The 23,542-nt window shown below is 57.9% G+C and overlaps 1 protein-coding gene across 1 annotated transcript in view; it reads left to right on the top strand.

Moving 5' to 3' along the window:
• The first annotated feature begins 305 nt into the window (after positions 1 to 305).
• TMEM132E (transmembrane protein 132E) overlaps positions 306 to 23,542 on the top strand; it is a 53,322-nt gene continuing 30,085 nt past the window's right edge. The window contains 1 exon segment of the mRNA XM_013053587.2: positions 306 to 1,938. Within this exon segment, the coding sequence (XP_012909041.1) occupies positions 1,872 to 1,938 (67 nt within the window). The 5' untranslated portion in view covers positions 306 to 1,871.

Below are 23,542 nucleotides of genomic sequence, written 5' to 3'. Positions count from 1 at the left end.
CTACTCGGGCCCCAGCGCTAGCCTACAATGGGGAAGAAAAATAAAACATAAAAGAGAGGCGAACAGAATTGCGAGGTCTGCCGCGGCCCGAGTCTCATTAAGGAGCCGCGCGCGCCCCCAGGCTGGGAATGCGGAATGGACACGTGGACCGGGGAGGGGGGAATGGCGTGGGAGGGGGGGGGTCTCCGAAGCGCGCGAGTCGTGGGCCGCGCGCTCCGGGCCCACGTGACCACGGGGAATCTGGGAGGGGAGGGGAGGGGAAGGGAGCGAGCGCGCCCGGCTCGGCGCCCGCTACTGCCGGGGTGGGCGCTGAATCCCGGACGGGGGAGGAGGGCGGGCGGGCGCGAGTGTGTGTGTCTCTCTCGAGTCATTTACGGCGGAGCAGCCGGCGCGAGCGCCGAGGAGGCAGCGGCGGCGGCGGCTTCGTGCAACTGTGGCTCCCTCCACCTCCTCTCGCTTTTTGCTCCTTGATTCTTCGCCCCCCACACACGTCCATGGGGAGCCGGCCCCCCTGCCGGCACCTCCTCTCGGCTTGGCCCCCTAGGAACCAGCTGCCGCCTCCCTGGCCGCGGGCTGCGCGGGCGCCCGGTGCCCCGGCCCCGGCCCCTGGCGTGGCGCCCAGGTCTCGCCGCCCGCAGCCGGGGCTGGCGCGGCGCTCCGCTCGCCCAAACTGACTCCGAGAGAGAGGAAACCGATGCTCAGCTGCACCAAGACAGCGGGCGAGCGGGCGTCCGGGGGCAGGGCGGGGGCGGCAGGGAGACGGAGACGTCGGAGACTCTGAACCCCACAAAAGTTCAAGGTTTGTGCAGGTTCCCCCCGGGGGAGGCGAGAAGCGAGGCGGAGCTGCGCGCCCCTCTGCTGAGACAGCGAGACCTGGGAGGAGAGGGGGACGGCCGGGAGCCGCCGTGGGCTGGCCGACCCCCCTCGCCATCCTACTACGGCTGACAGCCGGGAGGCTGGAGTCGGCGCCCCGGGCAGGGAGGGCGCGGGTCCGGCACATTAGCCGGCTGTCCCGCTCCCCCGCTTCCCCAGGCCGGGTCTCCATGGGGCAGCCGGTTCCGGCCGCACCACCCGCGCCCCAGCCGCGGAGCCGCTGCCCGAGCAGGCGGCGCTGAGCCAGCTTGCGTGGAGCCCGGGCCCTGGTCGAGACTGGAGAGCGCGCTGGAGCCGTGCAGCGAGCTCTGTGAGGGGACGAGCCGCGGGCCGCCCGCCTCGGGCATTTTGCCCCGGCGGCGCCTAGGGTGGCGGCGACCCGCGTCGCCAGTCTCATCACTGCACGGAAACTTTTCCTGCTCCAGATGGATTAAAGTTGCCTGGATTTTCTCTTTCTTTGCGAAAGAAAGCATTCATTTGCTCCTAACCTGGGATTTTTATGCTGGGGCTGCTGCAGGGCGCTTGGAGGAAGGAAGCCGCGCTATCTATGTGGGGTTACTACCGACACCGAAGAAACTGGGGCTTGCGCCGGAAATCTGCACCCTCGGGCGAGTTCAGATTGGAGCTGGGCCTCGGGACTGGGGGATCCTGCACTTGGCTCTAGGTAGTCTCCGAGACGCTGGTGGCCACTGCGCTCCGGGACCGCACGTGCGGCTCCCCCCTCGCCGCACAGATCCTGCAGGGGGCACCAGCCCGGGGAGGTGGAGGCTCCTCCCGCCCGGAGCTGCGCCCCTACCAGCTCCGAGGGTGTAGCCGGCGGCGCCTGGGACGCCCCCTCCCCTCAAAGTGTCCCCGAATTGCACTCCCTGGTCCCCAGAGCTACAGCAGAGACATTCGGACGCCACGACCACCCTGAGTTGGATGTGACCGAACCCAGCCTGGGGCCAAGTCATCGACGACTATTGCCCCTTCGGCCCCTTCCCGCTCCCGCCTCGGCCATGGCCCCAAGGATGTCGGGCCGCGGCGGCGCCGCCCTGCTCTGCCTCTCGGCGCTGCTCGCCCACGGTAAGTGTCGCGGCGCGGACTCGGAAGTGGAGATGCGGCGGGCGCCTCTGGAGGGGGCACAGGGAAGACTAGAGAAAGGCGAGCCCCCACCCCGGACTCGAAGCCGCTGCTCCCAGCCTTGCATCTCGGGCTGCAGCTCGAGTTACCTCCAGCTCCCCCAGCCCTTTGGCGGGAGCGGAGGCTGCGAGCCCCGCCCTGGGGACCGAGCCCGGCCCCGGAAAAGGGCGGGGGGGGGGGTACACTCCAGTGCTTTGCAGGTTAGGAAGAAGGGTCCAAACCCAAGAGTCTGGGGGCGTGTCCGCCCACGGAAATCTGCGGGGATCCAAGGGATCCGCTAGATCGCGTCCGGGCCGCCCCTCCTTGCACTCCCACCCCCGCAGCCGGCGGGGCTGGGGGACGTTTGGGTCCGCGGGGATCTTGTCTTCTCCGCGCCTGGTGCGCAGGCCGGTACGGGGCCGCGCCGCCCGTCGCCTCGCTTCCTGCGGCGGTCCTCGGGAAGGGAAGTGGACTGACCAGGGCCCGGGGAGCCGCGGCGGCTCGCCGTTCGCCGCCCGCCGTCCTGTGAGCTGCATCTAAATGGCCGGCTTAGCTGAGCCTGGAGGGCGGGGGTCTGGGCCACGGGCGCAGGCCGGGGCGGCGGGCGGCGCGCGGAGGGAGCGGGCTCCGCGCTCTCGCGTTCTGCAATCTGTTGCGTCTGCTCCCTGGGCTCGCCCCGGGCTCCGCGGGAAAGGGGGTGGGAGAGGGAGGGCCCGGGGTTGGCGCGCTCTGGCAGTGGGACAGCAGGAATACGGGTAGGGGACAGAGGGTCTCTGAACAGCCCCCCACAGTGGGAACTCCAATCCGACGGGAGGAGGCTGCAGCGGGCCTTCTGCAAGCTGGAGGCGCTCCAGGAGGCGAGGGTGCTGACCGATTGGGGAGGACGAGAGCTGGGGCGGAGGAGGAGAAAGGAGAAGAGAGGCCCTCTGCCCCCTCCCAACCTGAAGCCGGCAGACCTGGGACACATTTCCCTAACGGGCGTCGGCAAAGGAAGCTTTGTTAACCGCGTGTTGAGGGGTGAGCCTGGACAGGCTGGAGAGGGACTTAGATGGAGAGAGCAGTAGGCTCTGCGCATTGATGGAGGACCCTGGATAGGTCGCGCTCAGCTTTTGCCCACATCTGCCCAGTCCTGAGGAGCCTGCCCAAGCTCTAAGCTCCCCTTGCGCAGGCCCACAGCCACTAACCAGCTGCCCCTCAACCTGACCAAGGCGCTTTCTCAAGGTGGAAGAATAAAGAAAGGAATCGGCTCCCCGAATCTAAGGTCCTGGGGCTAGGAGGGGGTGGGGAACAGGCTGACCTCCCTCTAGGGTGGATTGGTTCTTCCCGGCTGGGGGTGACCCTAGAATGGGAGCGGATTTGAGTTCAATTCACCAGACCCAGCCAAGCTCAGTTCTTTATCAGAAGAATGGGCAGGGCAGCAGGATCGGGTGGGAGCAGGGCGAATGCAGCTGGGAACCAGAAATCTCGGCTCCCTGTGCAAGACTTAGGGCGGGGAGCGGGTGGGGTTGTGGGCTCCGCACTTCTGCGCCCTGGAGCTGCAGGGGCTACGCCTGGGACCGGGCCCTGGTCAGCAGGGTGTCTGGGTGCCTAGCTGGAGGAAACTGAGCTCCTGCGTGGGGCTAGGCGTGGTTCTGCCCCCCTCCGAGTCTTGTGCCTTATTGCCCACTTTCTGTTCTAAACCCCAGCCATGGCCCCACTTGGGGGCAGCGCAGGGGCTCCTATTAGGTTCCCACTGCCCAGCTTCCCAACCCGTCAAACCTGGCATTAAAGATCCTTTCTCTTCCCTCCTGTGCCAGAATCTTGCCTGCTTCCTAAGATCCAGCCAGGTAGGGCCTGGCTGTCCTTGCGCTTGCTTCTCTGGAGTGTTAGCAGTCTGCTTCGTTTTCTCCTTAGATGTCTGTGTCTTCCCTGTGCCGGGTTAGTCCCCGAGTGGTGGAGGCAGACCCGTGGGCTTATTCTCCACTGTCCCTCCATGCAAGCAGCTCTTAGCACGGTGCTGGTACCCACAGGACCCACGGCTGGTCCGGCTCCCCTTCTGAGCTCCTTCCCTAAGTCCCCATCCCATGCCTCAATCTCCCCTTCCTCAAGGAATGGTACCAGCAGATGCTCAAAGCTTAGGGGATGCCCCCGCAGAGATGGATAAGACTAGAATCACAGAAGTTCTTCCCCTCACCCCCCAATAAAACCCATATTCCCTGGACCTTCCACCTTCAAGGTTGCCTGACACCCACCCACCCAAACCATTCCTCTGTCAAGAAAAGGATTTTGCCACACTTCAAGCTAGCTTTGGTTGGGATCTCTGGGCTCTTCAAAGAAGCTGGGGTTGGTTCTCCAGCAAGCTACTGAGCCCCCAGGCTTCTGACCACACAGCCAGACTGAGCCAAATAGCCTGGGTTGCTCTCTGATCGACTCTGGTGCCATCGGGCAGGGTGACCTTGGGCTGTCTCCCTCATCCCCCAACTTCCACAAGCCGTGTGGCCCCCCCTCTGTCCCCTTTCTCACTTTCTGCTGGGACTACTGGGCAGGTACCATATGTTAACAGAGCCCTGCTACCTTTCGGGGCCCAGCTCAGCCTGTGGGGTGGGAGTCCAGACTCCCCTCTCGATCTCCAGGCTTCTGCCAGAGAACATCTAAGAAGGCCACTTTCCTGCATCTGGTCTTTGGGAAGGCTTTCTGCTCCATTTTTAGTGTGAATGGGAGTGTAGGGGGGCAGGGTGCTGGTGAAGTCTGTGGTCGAGCTGGTAATGTCAGCCTCCTACTCGGTAACCTTCACTGGCTCTCTGCTGCCTGTAGAATCAAGGATCCGTCTTTGGCCTAGACGATCAAAGGCCCTATACAATCTCATCTCGACCTGCCCTCAGGGGCGGGCACTGCCTGCCCGGCATCATCCATGCATCTTAGGAGGTATCCCTCTCCTCACCTTCCTGCTTCTCTGCTTTTGCACCCAGCAACCCCACCCCCACCCCAGAATACCAGCCTCCAGTTCTTACCCAGCCATCAAAACCCAATTCCAACCTCATTCCCCCCAGGGAATCTGACTCTGTTCCCCCTTGGCTTCCCACCAGTGGCCCCCGCCCTGTAACAGAAGCAAGTGCTCTTTGTGCCTCCTTCCCAGCACTCCCCCCCCCCCAGGGCCACAGTGTGTGCACACACGCGCGTGCAGGGTGTGCGTGGGGATATTCATGTGTGCACCCCCCTGGTGTCCACATCCTTGCATTGAGAGCAGGTGCCATGCATTCTTTATTCTTGCCCCATTCTGCAGTCTGTGACACATGGTAGGCGCTCCGAAGAAATGAATGGCGGTGGGACAACAGCTCCGTATGGAAGGAAGGGGGGCCTTCCTGTGGCAATTGAAAAGGGAGTTCTGGGACATGGGGCAGAAGTTGGGACAGGGAGGAGCTAGGGAGAGGCACTGGGAAAGAGCGCAAAGGAATGGGGCAGAGCCATGCCACACCCTCTTGAGGGAAACATACAGGAAACACACATCTGGAGTGACATGAGTAACATCACTCCCCAGACGAATGTAGGGTCCCACGGCATTCTGACTACATGACCTCAGATGGATGTGTCCCTACAGGCAACCTGGCAACCTCAAGTTTCCCTGGTGGCTTGGGTCCATGCTCTCCCCACCCCACTGATGACCCAAACTCTGGGATCCTTTTGAGAGGCAGAAGGGACCACAGCAGTACAGGGTCAACACTGTCCCTTGGGACGACCCCTCACTGCTGGGAGTGAGGAGAAACGCCCCCCCCACCCCCCCGCCCCTGCAAGCACACACACCCATCTTCTCGCTGGCCACACGGAGTCCTACACCACAACACAGCCCGGTTACATTTAAGACCAGTAGGTGGGGATGTGTTATAAACTTGGTGGCAGAAGCTTTATTAGATCCTGAGGAGAACTCAGTGCTTGGCTATACGGGGTAAGGCCACATTAGAACATGAGTGGAGGACGTGGCCATCTCCTAGACCCTTGCTGGGGGGCCAGTCTAGAACTGATGGCCCCCAGACCTGAGATGGGCAGTGAGTGCCCATGAGGCTGCAGAAATACAGAACCTTAGAGGCACCAACTCCCACCACCAGGGTCCACCTGCCCACCTGGGGCAGGGACGTGGGGGGCTTACGTGGTGGGGGTAGTGGAAGGGTTGGCTTTGCTGCCCTGCATATGGTGATGTCCATCCACAATCGGAAGCTGAAAGACGCACACAGAGCCCCACCTCAACCTTCATGCAGATGAGGACGTGGGTGCTGGGAGAGGGGAGAGGACTGGCCAAGGTCACCCTGCCAGTGTGTTCTGGAATCAGAACCAGCACCAGAGCCCAGGGGTTTCCTGGATTGGTAGTCGGCTCCAGGCCACTGCACAGACACCCCTGCCACCTCTGCTATCCCATCTCCTGAGGGCTTTGTGCAAAGATGCCCTTCTGGCCTCAGGCCAGCCTCAAGTCCCAACCAGTCAGGACAGGCAACCACCAGGGGTGGTAATAGGCCTTGGTGAGCACTACAGGGGAGTGTGGTGGGGCTCCGGAGTTGGTCTTCACCTCTCTTTCATGAGCTCAAAGTCCAGTGGAGGAGACCAGAAAAAAGCCCAGGTTCTGAAATTTGAGGCAGTTTGAAATTGGAGTCCCTAGGAGACAGAAGACAGAGGCTCAAGTCCTAACCTTGTCATCCACATGCTGTGCAAACTGCAGTAAAGCCATCTTCCTCTCTGAGTTCTTTCCTCCTCTGCCAAGGAGAAGACGGAGCCCGGCACGCCCCCTTTCACATCTCTTGTGATGGTCGAGCCTGCTGTTTCGTCCCTTATGTGTCTCTACCCGACGCGGGGCCCCCCTCCACGGATGCCCACAGCAGACGCTAACAAGGGAATCCGTTTCTTTCTCCCCGTTCCCTCCCCAGGGTCCTCCTTACTTCTTCCTTGCCAGCACTTAGCACAGAATTTTAATAAGAGATTAATGAGCCAGTTGTGGGGCATTGTGGTTTTTTTTTTTTTTTTTTTTTTTTAAGATGAATTTCTTTTTCTAGATCCCTTTTCTGTCTTTTGACATGAAAAGTGGGCCCCTGACCATCAATTCGGCCAGCTCTGCCGTACTCCAGCTGTCCCCAAGGATGGGGCAGTGTGTCAGGGAGCGCCAGCATGGGGCTAGCTACCACACTGGTCTCTGGGAGACAAACCACCCTCCCTGGGGAGGGAGGCACCGGGCCGGGGAGGCCAGCACAGTGACAGACAGGGGACAAGCTGCTCTGAGGACACAGGTGGAGAGGCCAGAAGTCATGTTCTCCTTTCTTCGGTCATGTTTGCCCCTTTCAGCCCTACCTCTCCTGGCCCCCCATGCCCACACGTCCACCCCCATGGGCTGGATGGAGTGGGAGACAGACGTGCCTGCCTGGTACTCAGGGCTTGGGGCAGGAAGGAATGAATGCGAGAATAAGGAACTCAGGGCAGAAAAAGGTTAAAAAAAAAAGAAGTAATTGAAGAAAATCACTTTTTGCCTAAATTATCTAGAGGATTTTGGAAAGTTCTGCTTTTTATCAGCCCTTGAATCCCTCCTACATTCTCCTCCCACGTTCTTGCCCGCACCTTTCTGGCCCGAGAGGTCGGACAACGGGTTGCTCTCTTCTCTTGAGGGACTCCTCCTGTTCTGTCCACACTGGACGCAGGAAGCAAGATGTGGACTTGCTGGTGGACTCTGCAGCTTGCGTCCGTGTCCTAGGCCCATACCTCGGGGCCCGCAGAGCCCGGAGACCGGTGTGCCCAGGCTTACCTGGATAAGCGGGATGACAGTCACGAGAGTCGAGGCTTCCGGAGGCATCTCCATCCAAGAATCCAGGTCTGAACTGCGTCAGACCTCACACGGCAGGCCCCTGGCCGCCAGGGCCCCCTGAACCCTGAAGCCCTGCCCAGGGGCACAGCCCCAGAGGGGGCCAGCCCTCACACCTAATGAGCCACAGCCACACTGAGTGCCAACCTCCTTGTTTTTCTGAGGGAGAAACAGAGAGAAGGGAAAATGGTTTCTGCCCCCCAGGAGTGCCCAGTATGACAAGGGGGACACAGTCTCATACCAGAGAGGCCCCAGTCTGATGGGAGAGGCACAGCCCCAGCCCTCAGAGGTGGCCTCGGTCCCCTTGCATGGTGACAGTCTGACAGTGAGAGACGAGAGGGCCCCCTCTGCCCAGAAGCGTAGGGCCCCACCTTGCAGGCCTCGTCCTCCGCTCCCCACCGCCCCCAGGGCTGTTGGAGAGCATGGCGCTGGGCCAGGAGTGAGTATATTTTTGGTGGCTCAGTACAGATGATACAGCAGACTTGTCACGGCAGGAGAGCAGTGTCGCTGGGAGCTTGCAGCACAGGCACACACTTGCGTGCACACCCACACACTCATGGGCACAGCCGGACGCACTTGAAAGCTCGAACGGCTCCTTGGAGTTCAGATCCACCTTTTCTCTGGATGTCCACAGCAGATCCCCATTTTACAGAGAGCAAAACCGAGGCTCCACGGAGTCCTCGCCACACCAACTCTTGAAGTCACATTTTCGGACCCTGACCATGGAAGTCTTGCCGTTTACCTCCCCGTCTCACACATACAGAGGATAAGCAGACGTGGACAGACAGACACACGGACCCATACACCCGAGTGAGTCCCTCCTCCTCTCGAGCCTCTCTCCCCCTTGCTCTCTAGGCTTCTTTCAGTCCCTTGAATGAATGGTGCCCCTCTGTGCATGGTGTGGCCTCTCACCAGAACACCGTCCCATACCTGTCTCCTCGTCAGCCTTCAGGTCTGAAGGTAACCACACCTCCTCTTGGAAGCCCACCCTGATTCTCAGGTGGGCAAAGACCCACTACCTTCTGCAACTCATTGCCGATTTGCCCTATGTGTAATTGCATTGCATGACCTCCCTGCGGGCCACTAGCCTGAGTGGACCTGGACGGTGTGTGGCCTCCTCCCTGCTGCTGTACTCCCAGGGTCTACTGGGACATCCGGAATAAAATAGACATCCAGTGATTTGTCAGATGGGTAATCAGTGTACCCTTGTGCACATACTTGCACACGGAGACACCTTCCCTGTCACTCCGTGAGTATTCAGTTGGTGGTTACTGTGGACCAGGCACTGTTCCAGGCACTTCCCGTCTTCAGGGAATATAGCACATTCTCTGCATTCAGGAGCCTGTATTCTGGTGGAAGACGTGGCGGAAGGCAGACAGCAAGGAATACATACATTCAGTAGGTGGATTATATGTTAGAAGGCAAAGGAGTCTAAGGAAAATAAAAACGGTAGGGTAAGGGACATTGGGAATGCCTGTGTGTTGGGAGGGGTTGTGCAGTACGGAATGAATGCTCTCACCTGATAAGTGTCATTAAGCACACTCACGGGGGTGCGGAGCACACCAAGTATGCAAATATTGCCGATGGCAGCCTAGGGCAGGAGTGGGCTTGACCATTCTGACACAGCGAGGACTGCCCGAGGGAAGGAGGCGGGAGGAACTGGACACCCTGAGAAGAGGAGGGTTGGGGAAAATGGGTGGGGGGGAGTGTAAGAACATTGCCTTGTAGGCTCAGTGAAAGGGGGAGCCATAGCAGGGCGTAGAGCAGGGGTGACCTGAGCTGACCCACTGTTGCAAGCTTGCAGAGCTTCAGAAACTGCAGGGTCAGGGACTGCTCCCCACCCCCCAACCCAGGGCCACAGGAGGGGTCCTCTGTCTGCTCCCTTTAGCCCACTGACCCTCACCGTCCTGGCTGTGGCCTCCTTTCCCAATACCCATGGCTCATGGGCATAAGGCCCTTTCCCAATGCCCAATGCCCATGGGCATAAGGCCCATGGCCACCCCATGGTAGTGGGAAAGGAGCAGGACACACCGGGGCCCAGCTGCAGCAGAGACCATCCAAGGAGAGGCCGAGCTGATGTCCAGCCCCGCCCGGCCAGCCATGTGGCTGTCCAGGCCTCTTCCAATGGGCGTGGACCACTTGTCTATAAAACAGGGCTGCAGCCCTGGGTGCTTCCTCGGCCTCTTCTTGCCCAAACCCCCACCATCGCCTCCATGGTGGGAGCCAGACGCCAGTGTCTTCTTCTCAGCTGAGGGATTTGGGATGCTAAGCTAGCTTTAGTTTATTTCACAGATTCTGATTTTTTTTTTTTAACTAATTATCTCCTTTTGCAAAAAAATTCTCTTCAGGAGCAAGGGGGGTTATAGGCGCTTGTTTGGACAGCGATCTTATACCACTGATTTGGGAAGGATGACAGCCAGGATGTGTGCAGGGAAAGCAAAACCCCATTTCCCTGGATCCCTGAGTGCCCTGCAGTGATTCCAGATTACCTGTTGCTTTGACCTCTGCCTGTCCCTGTTTTATGTCTGCAAGTGCTCGGTCGGGGGCCCCCTCCCTCCACCACAAGCCCCCTGCCACGGCAGGATCAGTGCAGCCCACACCTCTTAGGCAGGGAGGTGACCTGAGCCAGGGTGGCGGGGAGGGGGTGTGTGGAACCACACCCTCGCCAGCCCTGTCCTTCTCTGGGGAGAGCGAGATGGTATGGGGCCTTTGTCCAATGGGAAGGAACTCTTGGATTGAAAATAGGAAAAAATTACCATTTTTTCAGCTGCCAACACAGCAGAGAAATGATCTCAATTTTCTGTGGCTGTTCTCGGCAGGAGAAAAACGGCCAGCCGCCTGCCCCATGCATGAGAGGTCTGAAACGCAGGAGAAGGGAGGCTGGAGCTGGCAGAGGTGGCGAGGTGAGCAGTGGGGGCACTGGCATCATGCAGGAGACTAGCTTCCCCACTTGGGCCCTGCAGCCCTCCTCCAGCCCAGCCCCCACTGACCACAGGCCTATGTCAGGGCACCTATGGAATTACCTGATTACCTCACTTCTGTTAACTGAGCACCTGCTATGCACCACCCACTATGCTGGGCACCAGGAATCTTTCCCATGGAGCCAGGAGTAGACTTTGTTCTGTTTTTGTTTTAGTCCTGATATTCATAGCTCTCCTCTTCGACCCTTATTCGTCCCTGCTCTGGACTCTATAACCACCTTGTCTGGCTTTGTCCCTTCCTGTGTGACTCTGTGCCTTGGTTGACTCATCTGCAAAGGATTATGAAAGTACCCAACTTCCAGAGTTGTAATCATAATTACATAAACGAGTCCGTGTTTCATGTCAGATACTGAGAATAGTGCCTGGCACATACTAAGTGCCCCAGAATGATGGCTGTCAATGCCACTGTTATTAATATGCCTAGTATATGCCAGGCATTGCGTTAAATGTAAAAATGAAGAAAATATGGTGCCTGTCCCTTGAGGGGCTTTTAAGGGGGCGCCCCAGGCAGATGAGCTGTGTCTGCACAGACTGTGATACTAGGCGGTCATAGGTGCGTCAGGAGGGATGAAGAGGGTCATGGAGGGAGAAATCTCATAACTATTCAAGAAATCAGGGCAGGCTTCACAGAGGAGGTACCACTTTAGGAGGCCTTAACAAGGTTTGAGTTCTGCCCCTGAAAACTAATCAGTCAACATCTACTATGTGTCTGTTACCCTGGGGAGGACAGAATTGCAGGGCAAAAATGGCTCTTGGCCTACAAATTCAGTCCAGTGAGGGAGAACCAAGGCTGCCTGGGAAGGAGTAGTAGGACAGGGGCTAAGTGCAGGGTATATGGTTGGTAATTCTTTACCTGGATGCTCTTTTGAGGCCCCCTCATAACTTTGATCTAATATCTATGGAGCACTGGGGAGCTACTGAGTGTTCTGAAGTGAGGGAGTGATGTGATCAAAGCAGGGTTCTCTGCAATGACTCGGTTGGGGGCAATTTACAGGTTGGAGCAATGCTGAAGGACACCATTGAGTGAGGACACTGGGGATGGGAAGTAACCACTAGCCATCATAAGAGCACCACCCTATGGGAAAGAGTCCACCCTTAGAACCAGAGAGACAGAGCTAAGGGCTGGCTCTGCCACTTGTCCGTGGCTTGACTTCTTTCTACTCCTTGGTTGCCGCTTCTGTTGAGATCTGACAGCAGATGTGAGGTCCAAAGCCTGCAGCCTAAACCTCAGTGTTTGGAGCTACCTTGATTGTCCTGGCAGCTAAGGCCCAGGGAGCCAAAAGGACTCGCCTAAGACCCACAGCCATTTCTGACCTCCTGGGGGTCCAGGAGTGTCAGGAGTCCTGGGGAACATGGCCTGGTAGGAGAAGTGAGAGAGACAAGATCTCCCTCAGTATTTTTAACAAACACCCGGCCTCCCTCCTCATTCCCCAGCCCAACTGGCAGCCAGAGGCCAAGGGGTCAGATCCCAGGGGTCACTGCCAGCCCTTGGGCTCCGGGAAAACCTCAGAAGAAACCACATCAGCTCAGAGAACAGTGGTAGGTTTTTAAGTTCATGCAAATGTAGGTTGGACTCTCAGCCCTGCGTCAGTACAGCTGGGTGACCCAGAAGCTTTTGCCGGCCTATCTCCCTGAGCCTCAGCTTCTCCATCTGCAGAATGGGCGTAATACTATCACCTCTCCGGGGTGGGGCTACTCCAAGGGTTCAAGCATGGAAGTGCCCAGAACAAAAGCTGTGGGCCTGCCGGAGACCTCAGTAAGTGTGGTAGGCTTGGTTTGTGTCCTTCCTTTCTTGCCTGAAGCCAGGCCTCGCTGCTGGGAAGCATGGGTTAAGACGGTGCCAAAGGCTTCCCGGAGCTCTGCTTCCCGGTGGTTGGGTTTTTTTGTTTTGTTTTGTTTTGTTTTGTTTGGGGTCTTATTTTTCTTACCCTTGATGCCTCCTAGCAACATGCTGCCTGTTTTAAACACAGCAGTGGCCAGCAGCCAGCCCCTTGCCTGCACTCCCTCATTTCTCTTCGTGTCCTTAACCAGGAAAGCAGCCACAGACCTTGTGGGGCCCCCATTCCCACCCCGGGGCACAGGAGGCATTCCTGGGTCCTGCAGCTGACCCCCCTGCAGTACCTGGGTCGCACCGGCTTGTGACTGCATACGTCACTTGCACGGTAGTTCTGAGCCGTGGCCAAAAATCAGGTCTCAGGTTATAGATGCTGAGCCCGGGGCGTTCCTAAAATACTTACTCTGATGCATCCTGCTGCCCAAAGCATGTGCAGACCCTTGTCCCAGAGCTGCCTGGTCTCCCTCTTGGGTCTCACGATTCTTCTTCTGCAGACTGGAGGGAAAAAACCAAACCCACCGTGTAGGGGAGTTGAGAGCAAGGTCCCTGAGCTCCTTCATCCTGCTGGCAGAGTCGGGATTTGGTACAGGTCACTGTGACTGTTTCTTCTTCATCATGAGTCCCTAGCGGTCACCTCCAATGACCCAAACCACCCACGGGGCCCCTGTCTCCCCAGCCTCGTGCCGTGTCCCTCCTCTGCCTCTGGGCTCTTTCCGCCAGCCACCCACCTCGGACAGAGCCTTCCTCCCGCTGGAGTTCAATGCCCAGGTCGCTGAAACCAGGGCTTCTGTACTGGATCAGGGCTGCTCCATGGAAATAGACCCCCAAGACACCTGTGTAAGTTACATTTTCCTAATTCTCACATGAGAAGAAGTGGAAAGAAACAGGTGAAATTGATTTTAATGTATTTTAACCAATATATACAAAAGGTTATCATTCCAATATATTTCAAAATATATTTTAACCAATGTATACAAAAGGTTATCATTCCATTTAATTAGTAAGGAGCTATTTTATGTTGTTTCTTTTGACTTCTGTATTAAATCTTTGAAATCCCTTATGACTGACTCCTGTAGAAGCACATGGCAATCCCAGCACGCCCCATTTCGGTTGCTTGGTAGTGGAGTGGAGAGTGTGTGTGTGTGGCTGGCGTCCTGGACAGGCCGGGGCTAGGTGCTCCCCAAGGACGCTACCAAATTCCCCCCTGGGAGCTTCCTCTGGGGGCCCTGGGGCTGGTGGGCTGGGCCACTGGCCTTTCAAATGCAGTCCTAGGAGATTCCCTGCCCACTAGGAGCCCACCCAGCTCCTCCCCAGCCCTGGCTACAGTGTCCCATTCATGCAGGGGCTCCCAGTCGCCTCCCAGGGGCCATTTTCCCTTCTGCTTTATCCTGAAATCATATAAACCACGTGTTAGATCAAGTCACTCTCCTGCTCAGAGCCCTCCACCTCCCTGAGAGGGAAAGCCAGAGTCCTTACGGTAGGTGACAAGCCTGGCGTGATCTGTCCCTTTTCCTGGCCATATCTTCTTTCTCAGCGGCTCGCCCCACCCCCAACCCTGTCCTCCACTGTCCTCACCAAGCCTCAGCGACTCGACCCTGGCTGCCCTCACCTGGCCTCTTCCCCCCCAATACGTGTGACTCAATGCCCCCATCCTTTGAGGCCTCCGCTCAAATGCATGTCCCAGAGTGGCCCTCCCTGGCCGTCCCCTAGCCACACTAGCCCTGCCCACACCTCGCTCTGCCCCCCACGGTCTCTCTTCACCTGATATGATGTGTAGTTATGTGTCTGCTGGATCAGGGACCGGCACCCTCCTTGGGATGGGAGCTCCTGAAAGCTGGGTGCCGGCTGTCCTGGTCACTGCTATACTCATTCCCAGCACCTGGATCGGTGCCCGGCACACGGGAGATGCTCGGTACCTATGTGTGGAATGAAAGAAGAAAAAGGTTGCGACTTTCCCTCCTCTTAGCTTTCTCCCCAGGTTGCAGCTGGGATGAGAGATCTGGGATTAAATGGATGACATTAGACCATAGAGCAATTTCTCCCTCCTTCCCTCTCTCCCTTCCTTCCTTCCTTTCTGTCCTTCTTTCCTTCCTGTCCTGCCTTCCTTCCCACACTCCTCTGCCGTATCCTAACTTTGTGGTCTCGGGAAAATTGCATCACTGTTCTGTGGGCTCAGTTTCCACATCCATAGAATGGGAGACCAAGAGTACCCATCTCATAGGGTTGTGGCAATGAATACATTAAGGCACGTAATCCACTTGGAGCAGCGCCCAGCTGGTAGTTAAGTGCTTAGGAAACGGTAACGATACTTGTGTTCAGCCCATGGTTTGTATACCTGCTCCGCGCCCAGCTCTGTGACCGGCAGTGGTCATGCAGCAGTGACGACACAGTCACTGGCAGATGTGGGACAAGGATGCAAACACTTTCTGTGCAACAGAACCCGGGCCAGGGTAGCCAAGTGCAGGAGAGCGGGGTGGCAGAAGGGCCTCCCCTGGACTCTGGGGGGCGGCGGCAGCGGCGGCAGCAGCAGCATCCAGTCATTTTGCCACAGTCACTGCCCAGATCTCTGTGACCTGGTGCGTTGAGCCCCAGGAGCAACAGGGGTGTCCATTCCGTCCTGAGGCGCGCCCACCTGGCTCCTGCCGAGTGCTGGACAGAGCCCAGGGGAGCGCCAAGGGAACCTCCTTGCCATCAGCACCTACATCTGAGATCACGGGGGTTCTGTGAGCTGGTGCACATGATGGCCCCAGCTCTGTCCGGGTGCCGGGTAGGCAAAAGGTACCAGTTATATTATCACCCTCACTCCTGAAGTACCGGCAGGCAGTGGAGTCTCCATGAACGGCGCCCTGCCCACAGTGGGCTCTCCGTCCGTGCCTGCAGAGTGCACTGAAAGCTGGTGCCCTCTGAAACTGCGTCTGCATCCTGGCACACGGGGGCCACTCAGTGCAGTGAGAGCCTTAACGTCAGAGTGCCTCGGGTCAGGGGAGCTAGATGGGAGTGTCAGCCCCCTCTCATCCTTGAACCATCCCTGTTTGGAGAGAGAGCAACATCGAGGGTCCAGAAAGGGACAGACCACACAGCAATCGGGCATGGCAAAGCCACGCCTAAGACCTGGGTTCCTGATGCCCAGCCCAGTGGGCTTGTCCTTGTGTCTTCAAAGGTCTGGCATGAGGGTATCAGAGATAGGGTCCCCCCACCACATCCGGCTTCCCCAGCGGCTGTATCTGGGGGATCTGTCTGTCTCAGCAGGCACGGTGTTTACTGGAGTAACTAGATTCCGTCCCCAATAATCACATCACAAACAGCGTGAAATGGGAAGTGTGGGGAAGGCTTTGCTACATGTGCGACCCGTTTCCTTATTTTCCCTCCAAACGCCAGCTCCCCCACCCCCCCACCGCTGCCACATCACACGCCCACACGTGGACGCACACGCACGTGACCTGCACTCCCCAGGTATCCCGGTTTGGGCCTCTAGTCCCAGCCCAGCGTAGGTCACTTAGGTCCCTGTTCAGCCCTCGAAGAGCAATTTTTCCTGTCAGGACTGGGGTGTGGGTGGGGGGGGACAGGAGGAGAGGCTATTCGTCACCCCTGATGGTCACCACTGTTCCCCACCAAGACCAAGGAATGTGGTGCCCTGGATAGTTCCAAAACGGCTAGCACACTCTCTATCACCTTATCCCAGGTAAGCCCAGCCTATGAAATGGGCCATCCTGATCCCCATTATATGGATGAGGTGGGGATTAGAGAGGAGAAATGACCAGCCCAGGTCACAGATGGGGAAATCTGTCTCTTCCTTTGGACACTACCTTCCATTCCCCCTGGGCCCTATCTCCTGAGTCTGTGGCTCCAGGTCCAAGGGCCTCTCTTCTCGCCCCGAAATCATGGAGAAGAGCCACCCCCTTTCAGCGTGGTTCCAGAGCTGTCAACTCATCCATGCACACACCCCGGTTACCAAAGGGGAAACTGAGGCACAGAGTGACGGGCTCATCCCCTGGGGCTGGCTTCCCTCCTCATGGGTCTCCGCCCTCTGCCTGACAGATCTTCCCCACTCATCCCTTTCCTCTGTCCGGGGCTGCTGCCTCGGGACCCCCGCGGGAGATTTGTCGGAGTAGAAACCCTGCAGGCCTCCTCCCCTTCCCCACACCCGGAGGAATCCAGATTCTCCTTGGCAGCCCTGAGAAGCTGATCTGCATAAAACCATCCCCGGGCCCTGCCTTTAAAAGTCTTCATTTTTTCTCTTCTCCCTAAACGGCCCCTAAATGATTTCTGTAAATTGCTCTAAGTAGCTCAAAAAAAAGAAATAATAATAACTCAGCGAGTGGCTGCCTGACCAGAATGCGGATGGCTTTCCCCCGGCCTGGTCCCCACTCCCAGCTCCTTCCTGCCCGGCACCCAGACAGAGCACCCTCCACTCCTTAACCCAGGAACAAGGAGCACGGCCTCATAGAACCAGCCTTGCCTCCTCCCTCAGGAAGGGATGTTCTTCCTTCCCCTTCCCCATCCCCACCCCCACCAGGCTGGGGACTCTCCCAGGATGGAGCTGCGCCTCCCTCATCAGTCTTCCAGAGAAGATAGTGCCTCCATCGTCAGATGAGAGGTTTTCCCAGGAGCAGGGGCACTTGCCCCATGAAGCAGGGGCTTCTCTCTGGGCGGGGCTAACTTCCCCTGTCCTGCAACCAGTTCTTTGTAGAACCTCATTTCCTTCAGCCCACCTTAGAAGCTTGGGCCCTGATTCCTAGACTGGGGTCCGTGTCCTTGACTCCAATCAAGCATTCATTCATTCATTCATTCATTCACTCCTTCATTGTAGAAAGCTTTTCTAAATACCTCCTGGGTGCCAGACACTGACTTTCTGCAGATCTGGCCCCTTTGCGGGGCTCCTCTGACCAGGGCCCCCTGGCACAAGCCTGGCTCTCCTGGGGGTAGGGTATCCAGCCAGAGGGCCAGCTGGGCTCGCATTGCCCGGGGGCATGAGCCCAGCCTCAGTCCCTGGTCACCGTCATGACCTCCTGGCCTCTTTGTTGTGTGGACCAGAGAGGGGTTTCTCTTGGGGAACAGAGGTCAGAGGCAGGAGGGAGGTGCTTCCATGGAGACCCTGGCCTGGACGTCGTTCCCTCCATAACCTCTCCCCAACCCTCCTCACCCCAAGACCATCTCCTAGCCACAGGGGGCTGAGATCAAGCCAGGAGTCCTTGATCCTAACAAACCAGGCCCTAAAATGGTGGCATGGACTTGAACAAATCTCTTCCCCTTTCTGGGCCTCAGTTTCCCTTTCTAGGATGTGACAGAATTGGACTCAATCAGCAATTTTTTTTTTTTTCTGGCAAGGGAAATACATAGTCTATACTCTATATTACATAGAGTGTATGAGTTTCATATAATACAGGTGTTACACAGTGCAGAGCTACTGGCTAAATGGAGAGTAGGGTTGTCTCCTTGAGGGCTTATCTGCCTCACCTCCCCCTGTTGCTCTGGGGAAGCCTGGAGACTCCCCAGTGAGCCCAGCTGGCAAGACAGGGGTCTACTTAACCCAGCCCTGAGCCCCTATCCACTCTGCCTGGGTAGTACTGTTCCCTCTACCTCTCTGCCCCCCGATTCCCCAGGTCCACACTCAGCCCCCCAGTTAAGGGTGAAGTCCATAAAAAGACAGGGCTCTCTCCTGAGCACCCAGCACCCCCTAGGGCCCTTGAATGAGTCCAGCCTCTGATGAGAAATGCAGGCATGAGAGCCGCTCAGAAGGAGCAGGTGGGGCCAGCCCCAGGACAGCCCTGCCCGCCCCTGATAGGAGGCGGATTGTTCCAGATGGGATAAAGCCCGTTTGTCACCCTCCCTGCACTCTCTTTGATGCGCAGAAGGAGGAAGGAGGAGAATAAACACAGACACAGCCCTCCGCTTCCTCTCCAATTTAATTGGAACCCAATTAAGTGAGTAATTGTTACAAATGTGAAATCACCTTCCACGGAATTGGGGATGTGATCCTGCACTCGGCATGAGTCTGTGGGACACAGGCTGCGGCCCCGGCCCTGGCCCAGCAACACAGGGTTTCCAGGGGCTGGGCAAGTGGGGACCCACAGGACACACCCCCCCCCCAAGCTGGGAGAGATGCAGGGTCATCCCAGCCAGCCCCCTCTGCCCGAGCACAGCCTCTGGTCTCCAGCCTCTGATATCCCATTCAGCCAAACTTGACCTACCCAAGGTGTGGAATCCCCATCCCAGATCCCACAGATACTTGCTTATCTGACTCCAGGTATATGGAAGTAAGGGTCACCACTGAGGCAGGGCCATGGGTCCCCAGAAGATATGGGAGTGAGAAAAGTGGGGGGCAGGTGTGAGTGCTGGTGTCTGTGGGTTCAGGTCTAGGGAAAGGGGAGACAAAGAGAAATAGAACAACTCAGGCAGCAGTTCCGAATCTTGGCTGCACATGCAGGAGTTTAAAAAAAAAGAAAAAGAAAAATTGCTCGTACCTTGGTCCCAGCCCTAGCAATTCCCTCTCAGTTCCCTCTCAATTCCACTGCCCTCTCATGACCCAGGATTTGGGCAGTGACAGCTGACCAGAGTCCTGGGAAGAGTGTCACCAGACATCAAGGAGGGGTCTGACTCACAACCTTCTGGAGGTTTGCAGGAGACCCTGACTTGACAATCATCCCAACGTCATTAAGCCACAGGTCTGGGGTGCAGCATGGGCTCCCAGGTGATCCCTGAGGCTCATTACTAGAGCAAGAGGGGAGGGCTGGCAGTGGGGCAGGAATCCCCTTCCTGGACCCACCGAGACCTGCTGACCTGTGTGGCTGGAGAAGGACCAGGAACCTGCATCTTATAAAGCTTCTAGAATCGGGATGGGCTCGGGGGGGCTGCTGCCATGCCGCGGTCCTGTGTGGAGGGGACTTGGAGGCCCTTGAGGTCCAGAGGCTGGGGGTGCTAGGAAGGAGGAAGAGAGTAGACAGTGATTTGAAGAGAGACTTGGTTTGAGTTTTTCATCTTCTCACTCTCTCACGTAGTCCTCTGTTTCAGGGCCCAGAACTCAAGGGAACACGGTGAGAACCCCTGTTCAGTTTCATGAGACACCTCGTGGGTGCCCAATAAATATTTATGGGACACATTATAGGCGAGATCCGTTTGGTGGGCTCGCCTGGGAACAGAACTGCTGGGGATAACACCAGCTCTATGGAGGAAGATGTTGAAATGCGGTTCTAGGTTCTCATACCCCATTTCCAGGGAACTTCTGACAGGCAGCCCGCGAATACGTTGGAGTGTGTGGAGGTGTTTGTACGTATGTATGTGAGAGAGAGAGACTGTTCAGCTCCCTAGTATGGGACCCACCCTCGGGGCCTGCACTGACATGGGCTTTGGCTACCCAGATTGACCTCTGTGGTGCATTTATGGAGAAGGCAGAGAGGGGTCAGAGGGAGGAGGGCCTGAGTGGTAGTTGAGGAGTGAAGCCAGAGAAGGGCTGAGGTGTCCAGGACAGGCAGAGGGGACTGGAGTGGTCAGGGCAGAGCTGCGGCCCAAGGTGCCGCTGTGAAGAACACAGACGTCAGGGTCCTTTACACACACGGCCTCCATAGAGTGTGCAAGGACAGGCCCGGCAGATAAGAGATTCCAAGCAGAAACAGCCAAAGACAGGGAGCTGTGAGAGGGAGGCCATGAGGTCACGGGAGCCCCTGACCTGGAGCTTCGGTCCAGGCCCAGCTCACCGTGGGTCTCTAACTGTGTTTGCTGTGAGAAGAGAGAAGGGACCGTCCCCACCAGGGAGCAGGCCCAAACCAGAAGGGGGCTGGAGTGGGGAGGAGTGTCTTTACTGCCCTCTCATGACCCAGGATTTGGGCAGTGACAGCTGACCAGAGTCCTGGGAAGAGTGTCACCAGACATCAAGGAGGGGTCTGACTCACAACCTTCTGGAGTTTTGCAGGAGACCCCGACTTGACCATCATCCCAACGTCATTAAGGAACTCTGTGGAAAGCTGACAGAGAAGCAGAGACTGGGCAAGAGGCCTGGTCAGGGCCCTCCCTCCCCTGAGCCTCCAAAATATAGGAGTGGGGCAGCATCTCCAGGGAGGAATGAGGGTCTATCTGCGGGCCGGACCGCCCCGGGGCATCCATCTATCTCCAAAGGGCAGCCATAGAACTCAGAATGAGGGGCTTGAGAGAGCCCTCCCACCCTGGCTCCTGAGGTTGCCCCAGCCCAGCCCAGGCTGTCTCTCCTGAAGCCAGGCTCAGCTCCACAGGGCGCTCTGACCTCCTGCCGAAGGCTATCTTTGTCCCCAAAGTCCCAGCCCTACTTCCTGCTGACCGAGGACTCCAGAGAGGCAGCCATTCACAGGGGAGGTGACCCTGTTGGCCTTGGGGGAGGGGTCCTCCCCTGACCACACAGGGTGACAGTGATTAAACGTACCAGCAGCTGGGCCATCAGGGCCCTCCCTGCTGCTAATTTGGGTCAATTAAGCCAATTTGTCTTTGTCGACTTGAAGTCCCTTCTCTGTAATGGCTGCGGTCCCTCTGGGGCTTCCAAGGGAGGAAGCAGGGCGGAGGGAAGGATGAGGCAGTGCCCTGGCCTCAGTGGCCTTTCTCCCACCCCCATCCCAAAGCCCCAGGCTCAGGGACATTCCTGAACCTTGTGACCCCTCCTGGTGCACTTCCTGACAGCCGCCACAGCTGTCACCCCTGCACTTGCCCCAGAAGGTAGGTCAGGGAGGGTTAATCCCTGCTCCACAGATGAGCAATTAGGGGTCCTCCAGGGAGGAGACGGCTCCGAGCTAGCAGAATAGAAGGATCTAGGCCTGGCGTTCGGAGCCTGGTCGCGCGCTCCTCTCCCCACAGCACTGGGACTCTGCAGCTTCCTGAGGGAGCTCGGTCTGTGCCCTTGCGAGGTTCCCAGGAACACCGTTTGGAAACCACTTCCCCACTCTATCAGGCTCCATTTTCCCTCAGAAGAGGGAGGTGGGGACAAAACCAGGATTTCCAGCCAAGGAGAGAACAGCCATCTTCTGGAAGGGACACTAGTGCTGCCTGGAAGCTGGGCCCTGTGGGTGTCCGGGCCTGGCCTCACCCACGAGAGGGGTAGGAGCAGCAGCATTTGAGGCGAGCACAGGGCCAGAGACCAGGTTTCCCAGACCAACATGTAGGTCGAGCTGTGGGATCTGAGACAGCCCCCTTCACTCCTCTGGGCCTTAGTTTACCCTTAGTTGACCCAACTTTGGGCCTGAAAAGGAAGGTAAACTAGGGCCCTACAGCCGTCATATTTGACAAGTCATCCTAGAAGGGAAGGGAAGGGGCCCTTCTCTCTTCCATGCCTGCAAGATGGAGTGCTCCCTCTCGGCCTCCCCTCTGTAGAGGGGAGAGCCGGCGGGACACTTTGCCACACTGGCGGGCCGTGCATAAACCAGTCAGATGTGAGGGACCTCAGATGCCCCAGTCTGTGGGTCTCGGGGGCCCGCAGGGCAGGAGACCGAGTGACAGACTCGCAGACCACCTGAACCCTTGGGGCAGAAGCTGTCAGGGCTGGAAGGGGCCCAGGGATGGCCCAGCTTAGCCCTTTGTTAGTGTTTCTGGGAGAGAGACCAAGGCCCAGAGAGGTCACAGGGGAGGAGACAGCTCAGTGGCCAGCACGTCGTGCAGATGTGCTCCGTGGAAGCCACCTGATGACTCCCAGGCTTAGCCAAGTGTGGCCTTCCAGGTCATATTAAATAAACCCCCACACTGGGGTCGGTACCGTGGGCAGGGAGGGGGTGGGCCATGCCTGCTCCGGTACAGACATCCATTTGATTGTGGGTGCACCCAGGGCAGGGTGGGTGGTCATGTGGGAAGGACTTTGGCCCTGAACTTGGAGGGAGCCCACAAGGGGCCGTTCCTTCTCTAGGTGTGATCTGTGGCCCCTCCCTCCTCTGGCCAGCTGTCTCCCCTGAGCCTTCCTCCCCCGCCGCTGACCCTGCCTTCTCAGCCTACTTGGGGCCCCTCTCCTTCCCCTCCACCCTCAGCCATGTGCCCTGGAGAGCAGCCCTCCCTCTAGGCTCTCTCAGCCATGCTCTGAGCCCTGGGTGCCAGACCCAGCCACCCAGCCACGTCTGCTCTGGATATCACTCGGCTTCCTCCCTGAGGTCACCCACCAGCCCAGTCACCCTCTGAGCTCCACCTCCCTCAGCAGAGCTGCCCTGCTTCCACCCAGAGGCCAAAGTAGGGAAAGTGCCCGTCATCTAGACCTCTCCCTCTCCCGCCTCCTCCTCCCTCATCCAGCCTGGGGTCTTGTTGGCAGTGCTGCTATAAAGTGACAGCAGAAGTAGTTGTCACCTGCCAGAGCTTACCCATGACCTGGCATTTTTTCCCAAGGGCTTTGCACATATTAACTCATAGAATCCTCCTAACAACCCCAGTGGGTGCCAGTGCTGTTCACATTTTGCAGAAAAGGAAGCAGGCCCAGAGAGGGTGGTGATTTGCCCAAAGCCACACAGCAGCTGGGGTGTGGAGTCGGGACCAGGCTCAGACAGACGGGCCCTTGAGTCTGGGCTTCACAGAGACTTCTCAGGAAGGGTACCCCCCCCACTTCCTCACTGTCACCTTACCACCCGGGCCCCATGTCTCTCCCCTGGACCACCGCAACTGCATCCCGTGTCCGAGGGGCTGCCATCAACATGAAAATCTGACCACATCACCACCACATTCCCGCCTTTACTAGCTTCCCTCTCCCGTTGCCCATGTGCAGGATAGAATCCTCCAAGCTCCTCACGGTGGCATCCGGGGCCCTGATCTGGCTTCGCCCATTCTCCTGTGCTTTCACCCACCTCTCTGCCCTCTCCCCATGAACATGTGCTCTCAGGGTGCTCCCCCACCCGGATGGCCCTCAGTGCCTGAACTCACCATGTCCCAAATGTCCCATGTGGCCCAGCCCTGGCTCTTCCTGGCGAAATCATAGTCAAGCTGCCAGCTGAGGAGATGGCTGAGCCT

The sequence above is a fragment of the Mustela putorius genome, unplaced genomic scaffold, assembly GCF_011764305.1.
Source record: "Mustela putorius furo isolate JIRA1106 unplaced genomic scaffold, ASM1176430v1.1 tig00003962_pilon_pilon_pilon, whole genome shotgun sequence".
Taxonomy (NCBI): Eukaryota; Metazoa; Chordata; class Mammalia; order Carnivora; family Mustelidae; genus Mustela; species Mustela putorius.
This window is presented reverse-complemented; position numbering and strand designations above follow the sequence as displayed.